Raw genomic sequence first — 23540 nt, 5'->3', positions numbered from 1 at the left:
CTTCACAACCTCAGTGCTACTGACATTGTGGGTTGGATAATTCTTTATGGTGGGGGCTGTCCTGTGCAGTGTAGGATGTTCAGCAGCATCCCTGGCCTCTACCAACGAGATGCCAGTAGCACCCTTCTCCCTAGTTGTGACAACCAAAAATGTCTCCAGACATTGCCACATGTCCCCTACTGGGGCTTAAACCTAACTGAGCAGGTTCCCGAGTCCGTAGAGGCACGGACTTAGATTAAAGCTGGTTTTTTGCAGCATGTTCTGTGTACCTTGTGTGAAGTACCTAACAATTAATTGCATCCGAACGTATGATAGACAGGGTGGGGCCCAGTCTCCTGCATCTGTGATGGCCAAAGTCACCCCACAGTCCCTGCCCAGTGTCCCTGTGTGGTGTCCCCACACTGCCTGGCCTTGTGCTCAGCGCATCTAGTACTATGGCCACTGAAGCAACTCTCAACACAAAACAAGTGCATTAGTTTCGCACGGTAGCTGTGACAAAGTGCTACAAACTGGGTAGCTGAAAACAACATTTATTCTCTCGTAGTTCTGGAGGCTGGGAATCTGAAGGCCCTGGCGCTCCTTGTAGCTGCATCACTCCAGTCTCTGCCTCCATTGTTACGTGGCCTTCTCCCTCTGTCCCTCTGTGCCCAAATTTCCCTCTTGTAAGGACACCAGTCATTGGATTAGGGCTGGCCCCAATGCGGTATGACTGCATCTTAATTCGATAACGTCTGCAAAGACCCTATTTCCAGACAAGGTCACATTCACGGGTACCTGGGATTAAGACCACAACGTGTCTGCTGGGGGGACATAATTCAGCCCATAGCAACCACCCATTAAAACAATAACAATAACAGCACAAACTGTTTACACAATTACTGGAGGTGATACTGCAGGAGCCTGCAGTTCCACCTTTAAGTAGTACACATGCACAGAGACGCTACATGAGGGTTTTTATCATAGTCCTTTTATAGTGGCAGAAAATTGGAAACACCCTAAAAGCCCATTGTGGGGAAATGCATGATGAAATTCGCTGTAGGGTCTCTACATACCGGACCTTGATGCCACAGCAAAAAGGGACAAGGGGTGGCTGCTGTGCAAGGCAGAAAGATCACATGGTTCTGCGGCCTTTAGTTTCACATCGGGAATCGTCTGGCTCTAGGGAAAAGAAACCAGCATTACATGCTTCATTACTGACAGCCATGCACACGTATGTAAATGTACAGAAAGGTGCCGGGAGACTCCACTGGCCGTGAGAACTGGTTACTTCTGGGCTGCGGTTTGGGTTAGAAAAAGAGGCCCAGGGGACTGCTGCTCTGTTTGTATTGTTGTGGGACCTTCTATACTGAAGACATAAAGTTGTATTACTTGTGTTATTAAGAATGTATTTCAAAAAAGTTAATAATATGTGCTCATTAGAGAAAACTTGGACGTTCTGAAATGATAAAGCAAAAATTACTTATTTTTTTTTACTCAAAAGGGAATATTAACATCTCAGTATACGTCTTTCCGGGATTTTTCTTTGCATTTATACTACCTAAAATATAAATTAATAAATAAGCATGGAACACTCTATCCTGTAGGCACAAATCCCTTTGCTTAGCCAGCCCTGTATTGTTGGGTATCGTGTTGTGTTTAACGTTTTACTTTGCTATGTCATGCCTTAGAGAATGTGCTTGTTGATACGCCATTGCCCTTATCGCTCATCATTTCCAAGAGTGTTCACGTTTGTTAACTTTTCCACTCGCGGGGTCGTTTTGTGAGAGTGTCCATCCCCAGGGCAGCCCCAGCTCACCCCTTGGGCTCTTCCAGGTGGACTACAAGGCTGACGAGTGGCTGATGAAGAACATGGACCCCCTGAACGACAACATTGCCACGCTGCTCCACCAGTCCTGCGACAAGTTCGTCTCAGAGCTGTGGAAGGATGGTATGCCCTTTGCCCTCCGCCTCCCCGCCTTTGCCGTGGGTCTAGCCACAGAGCAAGCGGCGCTCCCCTTTGCCTGCTTCTCATTTCAAACAAGCCAGCTGTTTTCCATCCTCGGTCACTCACATGAGAGAGAGGTGGCTCCTTGAACCGAAAGAGGGGGTGGGGGTGCCCTGAGTAGCATGCACAGCAGTCATTTCTGCTTGCCCGGCCACAAACCCCACAGTGCTTCCCCAGTGTGGGATGTGACCAGGCGGCCGGAGCCCTCTGCTAGGTTTCCAGTCCATGGGCTTTTTTGCATTTCCACCTTCTACCCCTTGGCAAGCTGGTTGCTTTGGAGTTTTTCTTTTTAATGGTTTCTGTCGGTTTCTCCTTTTCCTTTGCCTGGTTTTGCTTTAACCTCTCTGTTGCAGAGATGCAGAGCACTCAGAGAGCCTATTTCTATCAGCGCTTTCCTATTCTCCACCTAGAATCAGGTGACTGGTCGCCCCGAGTGGGGTCTCGTGTGTGTGGTGCATCCCAGGCTGTGCAAGAATTGCTTCTGCTGAGGCCCTCACCCTACCCCACCTCGCCCCACCCCCGGCTCCCCTGCCTGACTGCCCCTCATCCCTGATCTGCCCGTGGGCTTTGGGGTAGGCTCCTCCCTGCTGTACGCATCACAGGCCTGCAGAAAATAGGAAGATGGGGGGCTGTGTTTGGATATTTGGGGACTTCATGGTATATATCTTATAAGGAAAGAAATTGTTGCAAAATCCATGTCTTCCTCAGAGTTCTGTCTTCTGAAGGTGGTGTCTCACTGCTTGAATGGCATGGATGTCTTGGCATGAGGTTTAGGTGTCGTGCAAGCTGCCATCTGTACGTGCACCTAAAAGCTAAACGTGCGTGTGTGCGTTCGTTCTGCAAGCTCTCGGCGCAGGCCTGCTCTGTCTGGGCTGCACCTCCTGGGTGGAGGACACGCTCACCTAAAATGACCGGTTATCGCGGGATCATCTTCGACCTTCCCGCCTGAGCCACCCACTCCCAGGAAACCTTTGGGAGCCAGTTCAGATCGGCCCGTGGTGGGTGTGTGAGGTCCAAAATGCCTCACATTTTTTTTTTTTTCCCCAGCCATAGCAAATATTTTATTAATAGCTGATGAATAAAAACACCTATCAGAAAGCAGAAATTTTTAGAATACATTTAAAAAAGTAGAAGTCAACTGTATTAGTCTACAAGATATACCCTTTAGTAGAGATAGATTGACATGGCTATATACAGACACACATAGGCAGAGATCGATTGAAAATATAGACGTAGATGTATTGACAATTGTTGCTAGGTGCCATCCAGTCAATTTTCAACTCATAGCTCCCCAGTGTGACAGAGTAGAAGTGCTCCCATAGGGTTCTCGAGGCTGTAATCTTTATAGAGGCAGATTGCAATGTATTTTCTCCCCCAGAGCTGCTGGATGTTTTCGAACTGCCAACATTTTTGTTAGCAGAAGAGCGCTTAACCATTACACTGCCAGGATTCCTCATATTGACAGTAAATAAACAAAACAAACATAAAAATCCATTGCCATCAAGTCAATTCTGACTCAAAGTGACCATAAAGGAACAAGTAGAATTACCCCATAGGGTTTCCAAGGCTGTAATCTTTACATAAGCCGACTGGGACATCTTTCTCCTGAGGAGAAGCTGGCGCGTTCAAATCGCTGACCTTTCAGTTAGCAGCCCAGCACTTAAACACTGCAGCACCAGAGCTCCTTACTGATATAAATAGATGGAAACAATATACACCATACAAAAAGTAAGCACAACATGACTTCAAGACATTATCTCCAGCGATAATGTGAGACAAAAAATGCGTCACATTTTAATCGGTTGGCTCAAAGCTTCCATCCTCACTCCCAGCTTCTGCCCATTTTGCTGTCTTAAGATCAGTCATAAGGATCTGGTCACAAGAATGGGAAACAGGCTTTGTCACAGAAGTCTTAACTTCACCCCCAGCGGGGAAGGCTTCAAACTTAATGTTAGTTCTGGCTTCAGACTGGTCTCACGTCGCTGCCCACTTTGGTTTTGTTTGCTTGCTTGTTTGTTTTTGCCTTGGAGGAAGCCGTTTGTTTCATCGCTGCTGGAAGCGAGCCACAGTGATGAGGCTGCTCCCTTTGTGGGTTGATGTAGATGCTACAGACCTGTCAGCTAGGAGAGGAAGCAGCACGCAGGAGCGTGATGACGTCTTCAGCTCTGGAATGTTTATTGTCAGGAGCGGTTCTTGGGCGCTCTCCATTTCTAACACTACCAAGTGCTGCTCCAGGTCCCCGATTTAGAGACCACTGCTGCCTGGGGTGATTCCAGCTAGAGGGAGAAGCATCCAGAGTCCCATAGACAATCGCAGGGTAGCTTTAGCTTTCCCACCTTCTGACTTCTAAGCCAGTGCTCTTAGGTGAAAGTCGATGTGAATTCCAGACACTGATTTTTTTTTCAACTGAGACCATAGGACTGTAGGATAATTCTATAAAGTCAAGTTTTCTCATCTCAAAGTCAAGGCTAGGAAGCCCTGATCGTGCAAATAGTCTGCACTCAACTACTAACCTAAAGGTTGGCAGTTTGAACCTACCCAGCAGTACTGCGGAAGAAAGTCCTGGCAGTTTACTTCCAAAAGGTCACAGCCATTGAAAACCCTATGGAGCACAATTCTACTCTGACACACATGGGGTCACCATGAGTCGTAATTGACTTGACAGCAATGGATTGGGTTTTTTCTTTGTTGTTTTTTTTTTTGGTCAAAGTCAGGCTAGTGCAACTCCCTCTGTATTCCAAAGCATATTGTTGGCTTTATTGTACCTCGTTGGGAATAGGAGCTTCTGAAGTGGGCTGCAGGGAGTTGTCAGGCCGACAAGTTAGCCTTCACAGATACACCATCCCCCAAGAGAAATAAGCCTGATGGCTTTGCAGTCTTTCCCCCTTTTCTGCGCCCTGCTCAGATGGTCAGGTTTGCTCGACATCTGGGGGTGATCTTAGCACGCGTGTAGAGTCCAAGCAAAAAGAGTCCTGCTGTTCCATACTGTCTCTCCTCTTTTCCCATCCACGTGTCCATCTGTCTCTCCTGCCTGCTCAGCCCCGAGCTGGACGAGCCGGTGCTCACATGCTTGTGTGTCGTCTCCGCAGTGGACCGCATCATCGGCCTGGACCAGGTGGCCGGCATGTCGGAGACGGCGCTGCCCGGGGCCTTCAAGACTCGCAAGGGCATGTTCCGCACGGTGGGGCAGCTCTACAAGGAGCAGCTGGCCAAGCTCATGGCCACGCTGAGGAACACCAACCCCAACTTCGTCCGCTGCATCATCCCCAACCACGAGAAGAAGGTGGGGCCCGCTTGGTGGCATTCGGCTCTCATCCATCTCCCCGAGTAGAAGTTGTTCCTCCCCTGCTGCACACAGGAGCCAGCTTTAAGTCTGTCTGTGCTGGCTCACAGCACTCTCGGCAGATAGGCTGTGGGTTTTTGGTTGGTTACACTGTCTCATTTGTAGCCTCTCCTAGACTTGAATCATTTAACTCAGCTGTCTAAACCCGTGGCTGCAGTGGCTTCCTTTGGCTTTTGCCCGTTGAGGTCAGAGGGGCCCGCCCAGCAGTCTCCATCCATTCACGGGCACAGGAGTGAGACCCCATGCATGCGTTCTCTCCCTTTTAGGCTGGCAAGCTGGACCCCCATCTCGTGCTGGAACAGCTGCGCTGCAATGGAGTCCTGGAGGGCATCCGGATCTGCCGCCAGGGCTTCCCCAACAGGGTGGTCTTCCAGGAATTCCGGCAGAGGTGAGCACCAGCTGCAGCCCACCTCTCCTGGGACTGGCTGCACGTGGTGGGAGCTGCGGAGGTGGCAGATCCCGGCAGTGACTTTGGCTGAGGCGGCTGTTTCCGTGGTCCGCGGGAGTCGAGGTCTGGCTGGCGTTTCCCTCCTTCCTTCTCTGCTCTGTCCTCTACGTGAGAAGTGGTTTCCCTGTTTTATAGTTAAATGAAGGTAATCGCAGTTGACTTTCACTCCTACTGACAGTGAGGGCCTGGTGTATTTGCTATGGTAGAGGAGCTACGAGGAGAAATTAAAACAAGCATCAGCCAGAGACTTGAGCACTAAAGGAGCTTATGGAAACTAAGGTAGTAAAACACCGCACGTCTTGCCATGGCTGCAGAGACACTGGGGACACTGTCCTGTTGGCCTGGTGACTGTGTAGTGCCAGTTGCTGTTGTGGTGCAGCCCTTCGTTTTGTAGACTGTCCCCGTTGAAGAGCAGCTCCCCGGGGCTCCCAGGGAGGATGTGCGCATGACCGTCCCAGGTTGCAGAGGAGACTCCTGGGCAGTTAGGAGTCCCTGGTGGCGCAGTGGTTAATAACTTGGCTGCTAACCTAAAGGTCAGCAGTTCGAATCCACCATCTGCTCACTGGAAACCCTTTGGGGCAGTTCTTCTCTGTCCTGAAGGGTCGCTATGAGTCTGAATCAACTCGACAGCAACGGGTTTTTTTTGTTTGTTTGTTTGAGTGGTGCAAATGGTTAACACACGCGGCTGCTATCTGAAAGGTTGAGGTTCAAGCCCATCCAGAAGCACCTTGGAAGAAGGGCCTGGCAGTCTACTTCCAAAAAATCAGCCATCGAAAACCCTATGGAGGACAGTTCTACTCTGACACACATGGCGTCGCCATGAGTCAGTATGGACTCCTGGCTACTGGTTTTTTTTTTTTTTTTTTTTTTAAAGCCCAACCTAAAGCTCCCCCTTGAGTGATTTAAATAGTCCAACATGAGTTTCTGCTCATTTTCTGGATGATTCCAAGCCTTCCTCGTGCCGTCCAGCCAGGAAAAGAACAGGATGAGATTTGCCAAAGGGCTTTTTCTCTTAGGAGAATTTGTGGAAAGGCTTCTCCATCTACAACACTGGATGGATGGTCCTAATCTCTTACGTATATTCCAGGCCACGTGGGGCTTTCACGATGCACAGTAAGCCAGGGGTGCGATGACCAGGCTTCTCTCTTCTTCCTCAGATACGAGATCCTGACTCCGAACTCCATCCCTAAGGGCTTCATGGATGGGAAGCAGGCGTGTGTGCTTATGGTAAGTGAGGCGGCCGTCTCAGCCTTTCTGGTCGGGTGACCCTTGTCTGTGCGATTGGATGCATGCCCTTTTGATCGGTGGACATCCATGCTGTGTGGCCCCTTCCAGTGCTCCAGCTCTGACTGATGGTGCCCTGAGCAGCTACCCTCTCAGCCCTCTGACAGTGTGGACAGCGTGTGGGCCCAGCACCACATGGAGGAGACCAGAGCCGTGGCCCCATGGAGCCTCGTGGGGCTTTGTTGCTCATGTCTCCTGTGCACTGTGCACTGCAGAATGGTGGGCGGGCCAGCTTGCAGCAGTGCAGGAGGCAGGCCCAGAGTGCCACGGCGGGCCCAGAGCCCCCGGGGTCTGCATGTCTTGGCGTCTCTGTCTCTCTCTCCTTCTTCAGCCCTAGTGTGTGCTGAGCAGACAGTAGGCACTCTGCATGCTCAGAGAATGAATGAAGGGCACACAGTGACTTACTGGCCAAGGTGGGATAAAACCCCACTCAAGCCATTTCCCCACTTCCCCTGGCTGGAGGACAGTTCTCAGATGCTTCCTCCAAGGCCCCCATGGTGGCTTGTGGCCAACAGCCTGCTCTCCTCCTGCCTAGATCAAGGCCCTGGAGCTAGACAGCAACCTGTACCGTATTGGCCAGAGCAAAGTCTTCTTCCGGACTGGCGTGCTGGCCCATCTGGAGGAGGAGCGGGACCTGAAGATCACCGATGTCATCATCGGCTTCCAGGCCTGCTGCAGGGGCTACCTGGCCAGAAAGTGAGTTCCCGAGACAGCCCCGCTCGTGGCCCTCCCCCACCCTCCTGGCCTGAGAGCACTTGGGAGGCTGCGGTCTGGGGAACCTTAATGCCCATCAGGCGTCTGTCTGAGGAAGGCCCTGCAGCTCCTCCTGTCCCCTCTGCTTCCTGGATTGTGCCTCCAAGGGATATAAATAGGCATTTCCGACTGAGGTTTATAGTGATGGCTGGAGGGGGGCAGTAGTGCTGCGCAGGGCTTTGCCTCCCCAAACTCTCCCATTGCTGGTGTTCCTCGCCGTGTGCCTCGTGTGGGGACAGCACCCAAGCCTGGTTGTGCCCAAAGTGTCCTTGCTGCCGGGGCAGGAGGCCGTCCTCAGGTCCTGGGCAACACCCTTGGGGTCGGGCTCACCTGCTGTGGGACGGTAGCTGCAGCCAGACGCGTGCTCCAGCATGAGCTCTGAACTCCTGGGAGACAGACAGAACCTGAGCTTGTGGTGTTGGAATAAGTGGAGCCTACGTGTATCCAAAAGCCCCCCCTGCTGACCCCTTAACACCCACCAGAAATACCGCTCATGGTGGCATTAAAGAATAGAAATTAATAGAAGTCCGAATTCAGGGCATTGGCTCTAGGGGAAGATCCTTGTTTCAGCTTCTCTAGCAATCTCCTCGAGGCATCTGTCTTTCCCCCTTTCTTGCTTGCTTTCTTGTGTGCCTAATCTGCTTTTATATCTCAAAAGTGATTGGTTTAAGACACACCCTATGCTGTTACGGCCTCATTAACCTGTTCCCAATCGTGATGACAGCCTCAGTATAGGGATTAGGAGTTACAACACATTTTTTTTGGGGTCGACACAATTCAATCCGTAACACCCACCTTTGAGAAACATCAGCTAGTGGATGGCGTGAAGGTTGGGATGCTGGAGTCAAAGTCACCTTGCGCCTAGATCGACTTAAGGCCTGGTGATTGTAATTACTCCTCACACTTGACTAGACTGTGCCGTGTGCTAACAGAGGCCTCACACTGTGGGCTAGCCAAGGGGAGCCCAGTGGTGTGGGAGGGCTAGGCCTGTCCCCTTCTGAGGGTCAGCAGCTTGCCTGGGGTCGCTCAGCTCCTGAGTAGGAGGAGTAGCACTTGAACCCAGGGCCAGCTTGTATCTTGAATTGCCCCAGGCCAGAGCAGGTCCCCAGGACAGTGACAGGATAGGGGCAGGGTCAGGATGGATTGAGAGCCCCCCATCCCGAGGAGCTGAGTGTGCCCTCCTCCCCCTCCCTGCAGGGCCTTTGCCAAGCGACAGCAGCAGCTGACTGCCATGAAGGTCTTACAGAGGAACTGTGCCGCCTACCTCAAGCTGCGGAACTGGCAGTGGTGGCGGCTCTTCACCAAGGTAGGTCCTGGTAGAGCCTGCCTTTGCTTTGTCCAGCCAGGGGCCATGCACGCTCTCAGCTGCCCCCCGAGTCGGGGACAAGCAGGCCTCGGACTCATCTCAGCGTTGGTCCCACTGCCCTGGAGGTGGGCATTCTGCCTTGGCCTCCTCCTGGCAGTCGTGCTCAGCCCACGATTGCTCTGCCCCCTAGGAGTCAGGAGGACTCAGAACCGTGGCAGTTGTTCCGGGTGGGCAGGCCCGTCTGCTCTTGGGTTGGGATGGGGATGGCTCAAAGGGCATCTCCCTCGATGTCAAGGCCCAGTGTCGCCACGCAGGGCAGCTTTATGGGCCTCCAGGAAGCCCCAGGACACTGGTTCAGAGTCTGCACACAGCTGGAGGGCCCTCCCTGGCCTTAAAAAATAAATCTATTATTAAGGTTCAGGCTGCTTTTGGAGTTATTTCAAAAAGTTAGGCTAGCAAAAGCATAAAGAAGGAAATAAAAATTTCACCTCTAATCCCTTCACCCCAAGCGAACGGCAGTGGATGTTCCAATATTTATTCCTAATCTTTTTTTTCCACTCCCTCTAAATCTCAGCTGTATAAACCACATACGTTCTTACATAGCTGAGATTTGATTTGCATAAACAGTCTTGGGTTCTGCATTTTTCATTTAAGATTCCTTCATGCACATCATTTCTTTAAAGTCACCATGTGCTGTTCCCTAGAGGACGGTTCATAATTTATGTGGCTACATTGCCAGTGATGGCTCCTTACGTCATTCCTGATTTTTGCTATTATAAACAATGCTGCTGTGAACATTTTCACACTTAGGGATAGTTTCCTTGAGATCTAATTAGTGGGTCAGAGGCCTGTGGCACACAGCACCGAATTGACTTCCAGAAGGACTGTGCCAGTTTGCACCTCCTGCCCACAGTGGGTCTCTTTGCCCCCTTCCTATTGTGATCTTGTATTTCGAGAGGGAGGTGGGCAAGCCTCACAGCAGAAGCAGGCATCTTTCAGCTGAGCATGTCTCAATCTTCTCCCATCTCCTAGGTCAAGCCGCTGCTGCAGGTGAGCCGGCAGGAGGAGGAGATGATGGCCAAGGAGGAGGAGCTGGTAAAGGTCCGAGAGAAGCAGCTGGCAGCTGAGAGCAGACTCACCGAGTTGGAGACACTCCAGTCTCAGGTGGGTTTCTGTGCCACGGCTTCCAGTGCTGCCACCTGCTGGGCATCAATGAGCAACGAGTGTTAACTCTAGAAAACTGGTTATTAATTCTGTAGACCCTGTTGGGGGTTATGTGATGTAGAGAGATGGGATGGAAAGATCATGAATCTTTGTTTCAAGCCCCAGTCCTCCCATTTGATCTCTCTCAGCCCATTTCCTGGGGACTGAGTTGCTCCTGGGGCAGTTGTGACGGATAAAGGACATGGTGTTTAGAAAGTGCCTGGGAGCTTAGGTCTTCTCTAGATGGAAGTCAGTCTTCGTCTGCTGGTCAGCAGCATGTTCCTCTCTCTGCGGGAGCCCGAGCTAGGGAGCATCAGTCCTGGGGCGGTGTGTGGAGATTACAAGGAGCTGGCATTTTCCGTATGTCCTTGTAGCTCATGGCGGAGAAGTTGCAGCTGCAGGAGCAGCTCCAGGCGGAGACAGAGCTGTGTGCCGAGGCTGAGGAGCTCCGGTCCCGCCTGACCGCCAAGAAGCAGGAGCTGGAAGAGATTTGCCATGACCTTGAGGCCAGAGTGGAGGAGGAGGAAGAGCGCTGCCAGCACCTGCAGATGGAGAAGAAGAAGATGCAGCAGAACATCCAGGTAACCCCTTCCTCCTCCAGAGGATGGGGCAGAGCTGGGCGCTTCGGAAATGGGCAAGGGGATGCAAGGACCAGAGAGAACACAGAAATCAGGATTTTCCTGATGAGCCAACTCCTCACCCTTTTGTCCACTTGAGGGTCTCTTTTTTTGGTGGTTATTTCTAACACACATGTCTCAGAGGAGCGCTGCCCCATGCAGCATCAAAGCCAGTTTAATCTCCCTCCCATCAGTCCCTGCTCTGGCTGGTCTGGAGAGTAGAGAGTGGTCAGCAAGGGGCTGGACACTGCTTCCTACCTGTTTCACTGGCGGGAAGCTCTTTAAGGAAGCCCTTCAGAACAAGTGACCAGAAAGTGGACCAGGGGTCTTGTCCCTTCAGACCCTAATTTTAAATATGTGTATCCGGAAGTAGCGATTGGGCCAAATTTCATCCCAGCTTCTGGGCTGGGAGCCTACTGTTCCTCACAGTGTCTCTCGTTTGGGGGTAGGAGCTGGAGGAGCAGCTGGAGGAGGAGGAGAGTGCCCGCCAGAAGCTGCAGCTGGAGAAGGTGACCACGGAAGCCAAGCTGAAGAAGCTGGAAGAAGACCAGATCATCCTGGAAGACCAGAACTGCAAACTGGCCAAGGTGAGAACCTCAGTGCACGGCCATCTGGTGGCGGGAGGTCCGGGCAGTGCTCGGAGTGGCTGAGAGCCAGTGGTTACCCTGAAGTGCTGAGCTCCAGGCTCACAGCAGGACCTTCCGGGCTCTTCCTGTCCACAGCACTGAGGTGCCTGCTCTGTAGCGGGTTCTTCTTCCTGGGGGTCCCATGGCTTCTGGGCACTGGGGTCCTATTCGAAGGGTTGCTTCTCATAAGTGGAGCCCCTGGGTGACGTGAATGATAAATGCTTGGCTACTAACAGAAAGGTTGGAGATTCGAGTCCACAGAGCGCTGCCTGAGGAGAAAATCCTGGCAGTCTACTTCCAAAAGGTCGCAGCCATTGAAAACCCTAGGGAGCACAGTTCTACTCTGAAACACATGGCGTCTCCATGAGTCAGAATCAACTCGATGGCAACTGGTTTGGGTTTGTTTTTCTCATAAATGAATGAGGTCCAGAGGAAAGGCTTTGACATTTCTCCTCTGTAGTAAAACCTTTTAAGAGCGTTTTGAGACCTGAGACTTTCTAGAGCAAAGCCTCAGCTGTTACCATCGGCCACCTGTAATGTTAAACGTGCCCGGCACCAGTGATGCTCACCAGGAACCACGGTGGCTCGGTGTTGGGTACGTAGTGCTCCTCCTTCAGCCGTCTCTGAGGTGACTGGCTGTTTGTTCTGGGAACTGAGTTGTGTCCTGTTAACATCTGCCCTAGTGAGCAGATAAAAGGTGGGACACATGTTGGAGGAGAAGGAAGGACAGTGCCAGGATGCCGTCCTCCTCTCCAGAGGGTGAGGAGGTGGGAATGATGCCTGTCTGGGGATGCTGTGAGGTGATAGTGTGATTTATTACAGGCTGGCTCTGTGGTCAGTATCATAGGGGGGCCCTACTGAGCAAGGACTCCAGAAAGTGAGAACAGCCCAGGGGACTCTTTGGGGGGTGCTTCGAGGGTGTGAGGAATGGGGAGGAGTCACGGCTAACATGTGGATGAATGGGAGGTGTAGGGGTGGTGAGGTAACGCAGGTAAGCGCCATTGTGGTGCCTCTTAAAGGGACAGTGCCAGAATTTCCTCACCAGCACTAGCTGTCACCCAGAAGCCTTTCTTAACTGAGCCCATAGGGGTAACACAGGTCAGGGAGGGCTTTCTCTTTTTGGGCCTTAACTATGTTTAGATCCTAAGGAAGCTTATCTGGTTATTTCAGGAGAGTTAGCCGTCTTTCAAGGGGGCATTGGTGGTTTAGTTGTAGAATTCTCACCTTCCATGCAGGAGACCCAGGTTTGATGCACCTCATGTGCAGCTACCACTTTCTGTCATTGGAGGCTTATGTGTTACTATGATGCTGAACAGGTTTCAGCGGAGCTTCCAGACTGAGATAAACCAGAAAGAAAGGCCTTGTGATTTACTTGCAAAAATCAGCCAATAAAAACCCTATGGATCACAACAGTCCAATCCACAACCAATCATGAATATGGTGCAGGACCTGGCAGCATTTTGTTTTGTTGTACATGGGGTTGCCATGAGTCAGGGGCCAACTTGACAGCAGCTAACAACAGCAGTGCTCTTTCAGAATTACCCTTTTGGTCCAGGAAATCCTGATGAACTTGATCAAGTGTTTAAGGCCTTACCTCTCCATTCAATTCTAAATTTCTGGGGGTGCCATGCTTTGAGGAGAGTTATGGTGTTCTTCGCTCAACTAATGCTAAAATCTTATCTCTCCCCATCCCCCAGGAGAAGAAGTTACTGGAAGACAGAATAGCCGAGTTCACCACCAACCTTACAGAGGAGGAGGAAAAATCGAAGAGCCTCGCCAAGCTGAAGAACAAACATGAGGCAATGATTACTGACTTGGAAGGTAAGAGGGGCAGTGGGCAGGAACAGACCTTCTGGAACACAGGCAAGGTCAAGGGATGGAATTGGAGACAGATATAGGACTCGGACGTTAATGGTGATGTTCTTTTCCTTGATCTAGGTGTTGGGTACAAGTGCTTGTGTATCCTGATTCTTTATACCTTACATGTTTTATAAGAACTATTTTATAAGAACTATATACTGAACGTTTTATATGAATGTTTAAAAACCAAACCTTCCTGTCTTTTCCCCCTCCTTCCTTCTCAGAGCGCCTTCGAAGAGAAGAGAAGCAGCGTCAAGAGCTGGAGAAGACCCGCCGGAAGCTGGAGGGAGACTCCACGGACCTTAATGACCAGATTGCTGAGCTCCAGGCTCAGATTGCCGAGCTTAAGATGCAGCTGGCTAAGAAAGAGGAGGAACTCCACGCTGCCCTGGCCAGGTGAGGGGCCAGACCACCAGCCAGTGGTGACATAGCCAACAGGAGCACTTTGATTACACTTGGTTCTCGGTGTGTCAGTGAGCTGCAAGCATACTCTGTTATTGCCTTAAAAGCCACTTTCATGACAACTTTTCTATTCATTAAACACACAGTCTAGGGCCCCTCTGTCTTTACATATTTAATTGATTGTAATTAAAAAAAAGTCATCCAAAACTATCACCCAACCACAGCAGCCCTTTTCTTTTCTGGAAGAATTCATTTTTTTGGCTTTTTAAATTTCTTGGCTATAGTGCCACATTTGTATTTTAACTTAGTTGCAGTCATCACAGACCATGGCATTCTATTTCCTGCTTCCCCCCACTCCCGCTCATTTCACATTAGAATTATTTTTGCTGTTTAAAATTCTGAATCTTACTTTGGAAAATAAGTTGATTCCTCTATAAAGTTTCCCAATTCTGAAAGTGGTATTGCCCTTAAATCTTTTTGGTTGCCTCAGATGTTGTTTTTGCCGTGAGGAGCTCCTAAGTGCTATGATTATGCCTACTTGGAGCAGGTTTGGCTGAACTTCTCTAATAGTCTTCTGCAAATGCTGCTCTTGAAGGTAAAAATGGCCTCATCCTGGTGTTGTTGATCTCTTTGACAGAGTGGAGGAAGAAGCTGCCCAGAAGAACATGGCCCTGAAGAAGATTAGGGAGCTGGAATCTCAGATTTCTGAACTCCAGGAAGACCTAGAGTCTGAGCGTGCTTCTAGGAACAAAGCTGAGAAGCAGAAGCGGGACCTTGGGGAAGAGTTGGAGGCTCTGAAAACAGAGTTGGAGGACACCTTGGATTCCACAGCCGCCCAGCAGGAACTCAGGTGTGCTGTGGGCTTGACTGGCCAAATCACAGAGGATGGTGTGTGAAGGGCGTGGTCCAGGAAAGGGGAGGCCTTGGCCTAGACTACACACAGCGGCATTATCATTATGTAACAGAACGTGGAGCGTGATGGTTCCTCAGTAGCTTCTCTCTACTTTGTAGAAGACCTAGTTACAAACCCACTTCACAGCTTGGGGTGCGGCAGGGGTGGGATTTAAGGCTGAAAGGATACAAAGTATTCTTGGAGCTTGGGCTGTAGGATAAGTAGATGAGGAGGGAGGCCAATGGGCAGAAGAGTTTCCATGGTTATTGGCCTCCATTCTGAGGGCACTTGTCTGTCCAGGTCTAAACGTGAACAGGAAGTGAACATCCTGAAGAAGACTCTTGAGGAGGAGGCCAAGACCCATGAGGCCCAGATCCAGGAGATGAGGCAGAAACACTCCCAGGCCGTGGAGGAGCTGGCAGAGCAACTAGAACAGACGAAGCGGGTATGTGAGCTCCTCCATGAGGCACCGTGGCTGCAGGTGGGGCTGGGCTGCTTTCAGGGATAGGTCCTCCCGAGACTGGCTGCCCTTTGGGCCATGTGGACTCTTCACCAGTCCTGCAGAGCAGAGCGGCTCCAGCATCAGTCTGCCTGGGTCTGAGTCCAGGCCCCACCTCTTAGCGACTCTGTGACTTGGGCAACTTGTGCCTCAGTTTCCTCATCTGTAAAAGACGATAATGATAGTCCTGGCTCATATCATTATGTGAGGAATGGATGAGTTGATAATACCTGTAAACCACTTAGATTATAAGGACTTAATAAGTTGTTATTAATATATTATCATTATTATTCTACTCAACCTGCTAGACCAGAAAGTTTCAAGGAATCAGAGCAACCCTGAAACTAAGTGTCATAGGGCCATAGTGGTCCCTTTTCTGAAGCCTGGGTCCTCTCTAGACTACCCCATCAAGTGGTTGGCCAGGGTCTTCTTGGAAAACCCTGGTGGCATCAGTCGCAGCTGGTTTCTCACTCAGGCAGCTGATGGTGGGGAGTCCCTTAACAGAACAAGTTCTGCTTCCTCGGGGCTTCCAACTCACAGCCACGTGTGTCGGCAGCCACTCCCATATGGCAACCTATAGAATATTTTTTAAAACATACGTCGTCTGTTTGTCTCCCTTTGATATCGGCCAGCTATGTGCACGTTAAAGCTTTCCTCTGTTCTTCAGCTGTTTTCAGCCAGCGTGCTTTTGCGTTCACTCGGGGTCCAGTTTACCTTGTCAGTGACCCCGTGGCCTCATCAGTGTAGACTAGAATAGGATTGTTGCATTTATTTTGTAAATTCTGCTTTAATCATTTTTGAAAGCACATTACATCATTACTTTAAAGAGAACATTCAGAGGCTTTACTAAAAGTCTATAAACAGTGATAATTTCTCTCATCCTATGATAATGTTGCTAAAATCATAACATCAGCAACAACGCCTTTGTCTTAGTTTCTTAGAGCTTGCTGCTATAACAGAAATACCACAAGTGGGTGGCTTTCATGAACAGAAGTTTATTTGCTAACAGTTTGGGAGGCTAGAAGTCCAAATTCATGGCACTGGCTCTAGGGATAAGACCTTGTCTCTTTTCAGCTTCTAGTCTTCTGTTCCTTGATGATCTTCAGCTGTGCTTCCTGGCTTCTCTGCTTAATCTGCTCTTGTTATAGCTGAAGAGTGATTGGTTTAAGACACACCCTACGCTGATAATGGAGCCCTGGTGGTGCTGTGGTTAGGTATTCGGCTGCTAACCAAAAGGTCGGCAGTTTGAATCCAGCAGCCGCTCCTTGGAAACCCTATGGGGCAGTTCTACCATGTCCTATAGGGTCGCTATGAGTCAGAATTGACTCGATGGCAACAGGTTTTGGGTTTCTATACTGATTATTAACATAACAAAGAAAGCTCCATTCCCAAATGAGATTGTATCCACAGGTATAGGGGTTAAGATTTTCAATACAGATTTTGGGGGAACACAGTTCAATCTCAGTCTTATACCAGAACATTTCCTCTACCCAGTGAGGGAGGCTAGGCAGGGATTATTTTAGAGGTGGGGAGGTGAGGGGCTGAGAGTGCAGGTCGGGCCGGACCCTCCGATTCCACTGCTCTTTGCAACCCTTGAATGTGCCTAGCGTCAATTTTGCTGTTGGAGGCGGCAGTTTCTGGATCTGTACATGGCAGCTCTTACAGTGCCATTAGAAGAGCCAGCCTGGTATCAGGGCACAGGTCCCCTTTCTACCTCCTGGCTTCCTTCCCCCCAAGGTGAAAGCCAACCTTGAGAAGGCGAAGCAGACCCTGGAGAACGAGCGAGGGGAGCTGGCCAATGAGGTGAAGGTCCTGATGCAGGGCAAGGGGGACTCCGAGCACAAACGGAAGAAAGTGGAGGCCCAGCTGCAGGAGCTGCAGGTGAAGTTCAATGAGGGCGAGAGAGTGCGCACGGAGCTGGCCGACAAGGTCACCAAGCTGCAGGTGAGGCTCCACTGGGACCCGGACTGGGTGCATCCCCTCAGCAGGTCCCCCATCCTGGCCCAGATCTCCAGGGCTTCCCCTTGCTTTCTCTCTTGCCTTATACTCAGGTGAGGCCTTTGTGCTTCAGCTGGTGACTTAGGCCCACTTAGGCCAGACGCAGTTATGGTCAACTTCATGGTCCTGTGTCTCTCCCGCCCCTGTGTAGGTTGAGCTGGACAATGTCACAAGTCTTCTCAGTCAGTCTGACAGCAAGTCCAGCAAGCTGACAAAGGACTTCTCCGCTCTGGAGTCCCAGCTGCAGGACACTCAGGTATGGGGCAGTGCCGGGCACCCTCCGCCCGGCCTTTCCTGGGAGAACCCTGTGCTCTGTGGCCTCAGCTGCCAGACCCCGGGCTTCCACGACAGCTCATCTGATGACCTCTCTCTCATCCAGAGTCTCTGGGTGGCTCCCCACCAGGCCTTTGCAAGGCTTTTCCCTAAATCAGAGAGGGCTCGCTCCCTGCCCTGCTGAGGGCATGGGTGCCGTGAGGCTTTGACCCTGCGTCCCCTGGCCTGGCTTCCCCTGAACACCCGTACCCCCTCTTGTCTTGAGAGTAGGAGCTGCTGCAGGAGGAGAACCGGCAGAAGCTGAGCCTGAGCACCAAGCTGAAGCAGATGGAGGATGAGAAGAACTCCTTCAAGGAGCAGCTGGAGGAGGAGGAGGAGGCCAAGCAGAACCTGGAGAAGCAGATCGCCACCCTGCACGCCCAGGTGTGGTGCTGCCCAGTGACACTCCCCAGGCTGGGGCTCGGGAAATGGGTTGGGGACTGCAGGCTGGGAGCTTCCAGCCAGGTGCTGCCCCAGGCACTGGAGGCACTGCCCCATCCGTCAGGACCACCCATGCTGCTCTCTGGCTGGGCGCCTCCCCCAGTCAGGGCCCCTTAGCCTGGGCCCACAGGTGGAGTTCAGGGACCTATGAACTTGCTGCAATTCAGAGTTTTCTCTCATTGTGAATGTCAACTATGTAGTAGTAGCAGTACCTCTCACCAGTAGAAGTCACTGATCACGTAACTGTTGTGGCAGGGCTGTAGGAGCATTGCTGTGTGCGTCACTGCTCCAGAACTGTCCTCCCCTGACCTGCCGCTGAGCTTGTGATTGGATTAGTTACTGAAGAAGCACGTAGATCACTGTGCCTCAGTGTTGCTAAAACATTGTGACAACTGCATTTTTCTAGAATTGGTTTACTTGGGAATCCTGTATGCTGTTGTTGTTAGTTGGCAATCAAATCTATTCCGACTCGTGGCGACCCCATGTGTGCAGAATAGGGCTGCTCCATAAGGCTGTGACCTTTCGGAAGCAGATTGCCAGGCCTGTCTTCCGAGGCGCCCCTGGGTGGTTTTGAATTGCCAACCTTTAGGCTAGTAGTCGAACATTTAACCCTTTCTGTACCATTCAGGGACTCCAATCCTATATCATTTATGCATATTAAAATGTTATTGGGAGGAGAAGCCCATAGGCTTCTCTAGACTGTCAAAAGGTCAATATTAAGATCTTTACTTGGGACTTCAGTGTGCCAGGTCAGAAGATCTGAACCACTCAGGATGGGTTAACAGTCTGTTCCAAAGTTTGGGTAGGAGTAGCCAGCGTGTCCATGTGGGTGTAGGTTTTTCTCCAGGTACAAGAAGGGGCTACAGGATGGATACCTTGTGGTCTCCTCCTGCCTCCAGCACACAGGCATCCCTGGGGAGCCCCAGCCTTGCTTCCCGGGGAGTAGTGAGGGAGGTGGCCCCTGTCTCTGGGCCTCAGTCTTCATAAAATGAGAGGCTTGGTGTGGATTATTACTGGGAATCCTTCCAAAGCTGATCCGTGACTGGAACCTTCCCCTGGGCTCCACGCATGAGGCAAATGCCCCTTTGCAGAAACTCCGTTTTCCTGCTCCACATTGAAGAGGGAAGTGACTTGGGGCGTCATTGCCATAACTGAGCTGGCACCCTGGTCTCCTTTTCACAGTGTAGTAGGCCAGCTTCCAGGGACGAGCGTGTTACCTGAACAGGTGCCATCTTGGGTGTCTCCTTCCCCAGGTGAGCGACATGAAGAAGAAGATAGAGGATGGTCTGGGATGCCTGGAGACTACAGAAGAAGCCAAGAGAAAGCTCCAGAAGGACCTGGAGGGACTGAGCCAGCATTTCGAGGAGAAGGTGGCCGCCTATGACAAGCTGGAGAAGACCAAGACACGGCTGCAGCAGGAGCTGGATGACCTGCTGGTGGACCTGGACCACCAACGGCAGAGTGTCTCCAACCTGGAGAAGAAGCAGAAGAAGTTTGACCAGGTGCATGGTGGCTCAGCTCTGTCCTGCTCATGTCCTTCCGCTACAGTGACGCAGCCTAAGGCAAAGGCCACTGTAAAAGGAGTGGAGCCTGGTCTTCACCCTGGCAGACCTAGCACAGTGGGGAGGCCTTGCGGGGACTAGACCCTAAAGGTCCCCTTGTTGCCCTGCTTGTTGGGGGCCTGCAAGGAAAGCAATGGGAATAGGGTGTCTTTTTTTGTTTGTTCGTTTTGATGAAAATATACACAGCATAATGTACATTCATTCAAGTTTCTACATGTACAATTCAGTTACATTACATGTCATGTCACCATTCTTGCTGTCTCTTCCCAAATTATTTCACCACCATTAACTTAGACTCACTGCCCCCTAAACGTCTCATCTGTGCTTTACAGTTACTGTTGTCAATTTGATCAAATATACATAATTCTTTAAAAGAGCACAGTGCTCCAGGCAAATGTTCTTTACTAATTGAGCTAAACTGTTGTTTCGTTTAAAGATGACTTCAGGGGATAGTTTCAGTTAAAGGTTTAAAGATTATCTCAGGGGTCTTCCAGTCTCAGTGGATCCAGTAGTCTGGATTCCACAAAAATAGTAAATTCTGTTCCACATTCCCCCCGCCGCCTTTTGATCAGGATCCAGCTACTGAGTCCTTGATCAAAACATTCAGTAATGGGAGCCAGGCACCATTCAGTTCTGGTCTCAAGACAAAGGAGGCAGTAGTTGGTGGGGGCAATTAGACCTGTAGTCCAGCTCCTTCTCCTGGAGAAGGGCATCTTAATCTGCTGGATTTAGGAGTGACTTTTTCCCTTTCTGATTTTTTTTTATGTTTTCCAAATTTTCTATAATGAACCTGTTTTACTGTTATTAAATTTTTTTGTTTATATGTTTATATCTCTTCTTTATTCCAAAAGATCTAAAGCAGCTTTCAGGGATGCAGACAGTGGGCAGGATAGAAAAATAGAATAAATTAGGGATGGGCAAACTACAACCTGCAGGTCAAAGCCTTATTTGTTGATAAAGTTTTATTGGAACACAGCCATGTTCATTTGTTTACATGTCGTCTGTGGCAGCTTTTGTGGTACAATGACAGAGCCGAGCAGTTGCTACAGAGTCCGTAAGGCCTGCCAATGCTAAAATAATTTACTATCAGGCCCGTAATAATAATTGAGGTATTGGGGCAAAGGGTCTGAGAAGGTGGGAAAATAAAATATAGCCGGGGTGGGCCCATGCAGAGAATGGACACCAGGGGAATTCAAGCCACCGTCAGAGGAGAGCCACAGACGAGAATGCACTCCTAAGCAGCAGATTCATGTTCTCTTCAGGATAAACACCAGCCAGTTGTTCAGGAGGACCAAAGCATTCCCAGGCTCTGAGGGCGAGAGAAACGCTTCCTGCAGGCCCTCACAGAAGGGGCACTGTGTGACATACGATGTTATTATTACTCATGGACAGAGATTAAACTGACTTTACCATGAGGTCATGGAGACAATCTCTGCCCCTGACTGGTGATGGAACACACTGGACGGTGTGTGTCATTTTTGGGACCAGTGTGTGCTGCCAAGCCCCTCAGGCAGCTTGAGCTTCTCTTTGGGCCCCCCTCCTCTCAGTCCTGGCACTGGTTGGGGGAGTCTCATTCCCAAGGGGGTATGGATTGGCTGCTTCATGCTGCCTATAGTCAGCAGGCTCAGCTCTTTCTAAGAATCCGTTGCTCTGGGCCCTCTGGCACCTATCTTCATTCTCTAGAGCAGCTGTAACAAAAGATACCACAAGTGGGTGGCTTTAAGGAACAGAGATTTATTTTCTCAGTTCAGGAGGTGAGAAGCCTGAATTCAGGATGTAGCTCTGCGGGGAGGTCCTTTTTGTCTTTTGCAGCTCCTAGTAGCTGCTGGCAATCTTTAGCATCTTTGGGCTTGTAGATGCACCTTCACGTCTGTCTGTCTTCATATGGTGTCTTCCCCTGTGTGTGTCTCTGTTTATTCTGACCTTTTTATGACTCAGAAGAGATTAGGTTTATGACCCATCCTACGAAAACAAGATCACATCCACAGGTACAGGGATTAGGATTTCAATACATATTTTGGGGGGACACAGTTCAGACCATAACAGAGTCCCATCTATTTCCCAGCTCCTGGCAGAGGAGAAGACCATCTCTGCCAAGTATGCAGAGGAGCGTGACCGGGCCGAGGCAGAGGCCCGAGAGAAGGAGACCAAGGCGCTGTCGCTGGCCCGGGCCCTGGAGGAGGCCATGGAGCAGAAGGCAGAGCTGGAGCGGCTCAACAAGCAGTTCCGCACGGAGATGGAGGACCTCATGAGCTCCAAGGACGATGTCGGCAAGAGTGTGCGTGTCCAGCCTGGTGGGAGGGGGCTGAGTGGTGTGAGCGGACCTTGGATGCTTGCTAGTCCCTCTGGCCTGACTGGGTTCTTCTGGGTGGGGCATCACAGAGGGCGAGGGTGTGAGTGGACCTTAGGGGCCTTCCGGTTCCTCTGGTCTGACCAGGCTCTCTGGGTTAGGTTCATGAACTGGAGAAGTCCAAGCGGGCCCTGGAGCAGCAGATGGAGGAGATGAAGACCCAGCTGGAGGAGCTGGAGGATGAGCTTCAGGCCACCGAGGATGCCAAGCTGCGGCTGGAGGTGAACCTGCAGGCCATGAAGGCCCAGTTCGAGCGGGACCTACAGGGCCGTGACGAGCAGAGCGAGGAGAAGAAGAAGCAGCTGGTTCGACAGGTGCGCACGGCCCTTGGACAGGCCTTCCCTGTCGCTGGGCAGGGGTAGCCAGGACCACCCCTGGGTCCTGGTGGGTGTCCTTTCTTCTCCTACTTCTACCTGCGTCATTCTCCACATATTGTTTCTTCCCATTTTTCCGTCTCAGGGGCATCAGTCACTTGCTCTGTTGGGGCCTTTATGGTCAGTCACCCTCCTTGGGTTTTAGAGGCCCTGTGAACCCCACAGCCTGTGCTGTGCCCAGCCTTCTGAGCCGTCAGCCTCTCTCTGCAGGTGCGCGAGATGGAGGCAGAGCTGGAGGATGAAAGGAAGCAGCGGTCAATGGCCATGGCCGCGCGGAAGAAGCTGGAGATGGACTTGAAGGACCTGGAGGCCCACATCGACTCAGCCAACAAGAACCGAGATGAAGCCATCAAGCAGCTTCGGAAGCTGCAGGTGAGATCAAGCCGGCCACACTGGATCTAGCTGCCCACAGGAGGCACTGGAATCAGCCCTGGGTGGCTGGTGCATGCTGGAATTGCCTGCTTTCCGCTCTCTGAGGAAGATCTTGGGTGTTCTTAGCCCCACTTCACAGATGGAGACTCAGGCCCACAGGTTGAGTGGAAACAAAATACGCAATTTTTCCTGCAGTAATATTGCAATTAGGTTGCAGTAAGATTGATGAGTTTGTGTATGGTTAAGCTGGAAATATGGCGTCAGGCTAAAAACCAGCTGCGCGTTCCTGTTGGTGAGGTGTCCCTGTGTCCCCTTTGCTCCGGGGTGGGGTGGAGGTCGGTGGAGCAGGTGGACATGGGTGGTGGTTCCAAGCTCTCCCCTACCCCCAGGCCCAGATGAAGGACTGCATGCGGGAGCTGGAGGACACGCGCGCCTCCCGGGAGGAGATCCTGGCACAGGCCAAGGAGAACGAGAAGAAGCTGAAGAGCATGGAGGCTGAGATGATTCAGCTGCAGGAGGTAGGCTGGGGGCTGTAGGAGGAGGTGCTCAGGAGGGGGCTCAGGGTCAGTAGGAGGGGGCTTAGGGCTGCAGGAGGGGGCTCAGGGCTGCAGGAGGGGGCTCAGGGCTGCAGGAGGCAGCTCAGGGTCAGCTTCCTTCTGGCCAGCAGGTGGCGCTCAAGGTCTCCACTCGGCCAGCCTGAGCCCCTGAGCAGTCTCCTAACAAAGGAGCCAGACTCCAGAATTGAGTTGGTGGGAGTGGTTATTGCTTTACAAAGGAATTCCCTCCAGGGTTTCATTAAGTAGCATGACTCCCTGGTGTGATTAAAATGTGTGTGTGAGTTAAATTGTGACTCCTGGCCTGAAACAAGGCTTTGTGGTAATCTTCACCCCCTGCTGTGCAGATGGTTACACGGG

General features: G+C 51.1%; 1 protein-coding gene across 2 annotated transcripts in view; it reads left to right on the top strand.

The window, feature by feature from the left end:
* Positions 1-23540, top strand: part of MYH9 (myosin heavy chain 9) — a 103563-nt gene that overhangs the window by 74929 nt on the left and 5094 nt on the right. For both annotated transcript variants that reach the window (XM_004373814.2, XM_023729038.1), the window contains exons 15-35: positions 1813-1927; positions 5074-5267; positions 5594-5715; positions 6933-7002; positions 7595-7755; positions 9010-9118; positions 10151-10282; positions 10696-10902; positions 11388-11525; positions 13262-13385; positions 13649-13820; positions 14464-14676; positions 15019-15163; positions 16955-17161; positions 17367-17471; positions 17759-17911; positions 19222-19470; positions 21596-21808; positions 21982-22194; positions 22465-22626; positions 23016-23144. In XM_004373814.2, the coding sequence (XP_004373871.1) occupies positions 1813-1927; positions 5074-5267; positions 5594-5715; positions 6933-7002; positions 7595-7755; positions 9010-9118; positions 10151-10282; positions 10696-10902; positions 11388-11525; positions 13262-13385; positions 13649-13820; positions 14464-14676; positions 15019-15163; positions 16955-17161; positions 17367-17471; positions 17759-17911; positions 19222-19470; positions 21596-21808; positions 21982-22194; positions 22465-22626; positions 23016-23144 (3333 nt within the window). The remainder of the gene's footprint in view (positions 1-1812; positions 1928-5073; positions 5268-5593; positions 5716-6932; positions 7003-7594; positions 7756-9009; positions 9119-10150; positions 10283-10695; positions 10903-11387; positions 11526-13261; positions 13386-13648; positions 13821-14463; positions 14677-15018; positions 15164-16954; positions 17162-17366; positions 17472-17758; positions 17912-19221; positions 19471-21595; positions 21809-21981; positions 22195-22464; positions 22627-23015; positions 23145-23540) is intronic.

This window comes from Trichechus manatus, unplaced genomic scaffold (genome assembly GCF_000243295.1).
Source record: "Trichechus manatus latirostris isolate Lorelei unplaced genomic scaffold, TriManLat1.0 scaffold00027, whole genome shotgun sequence".
Classification (NCBI taxonomy): Eukaryota; Metazoa; Chordata; class Mammalia; order Sirenia; family Trichechidae; genus Trichechus; species Trichechus manatus.
Note: the sequence above shows the minus strand (reverse complement) of the source record. Positions and strands in the feature narration are given on the sequence as shown.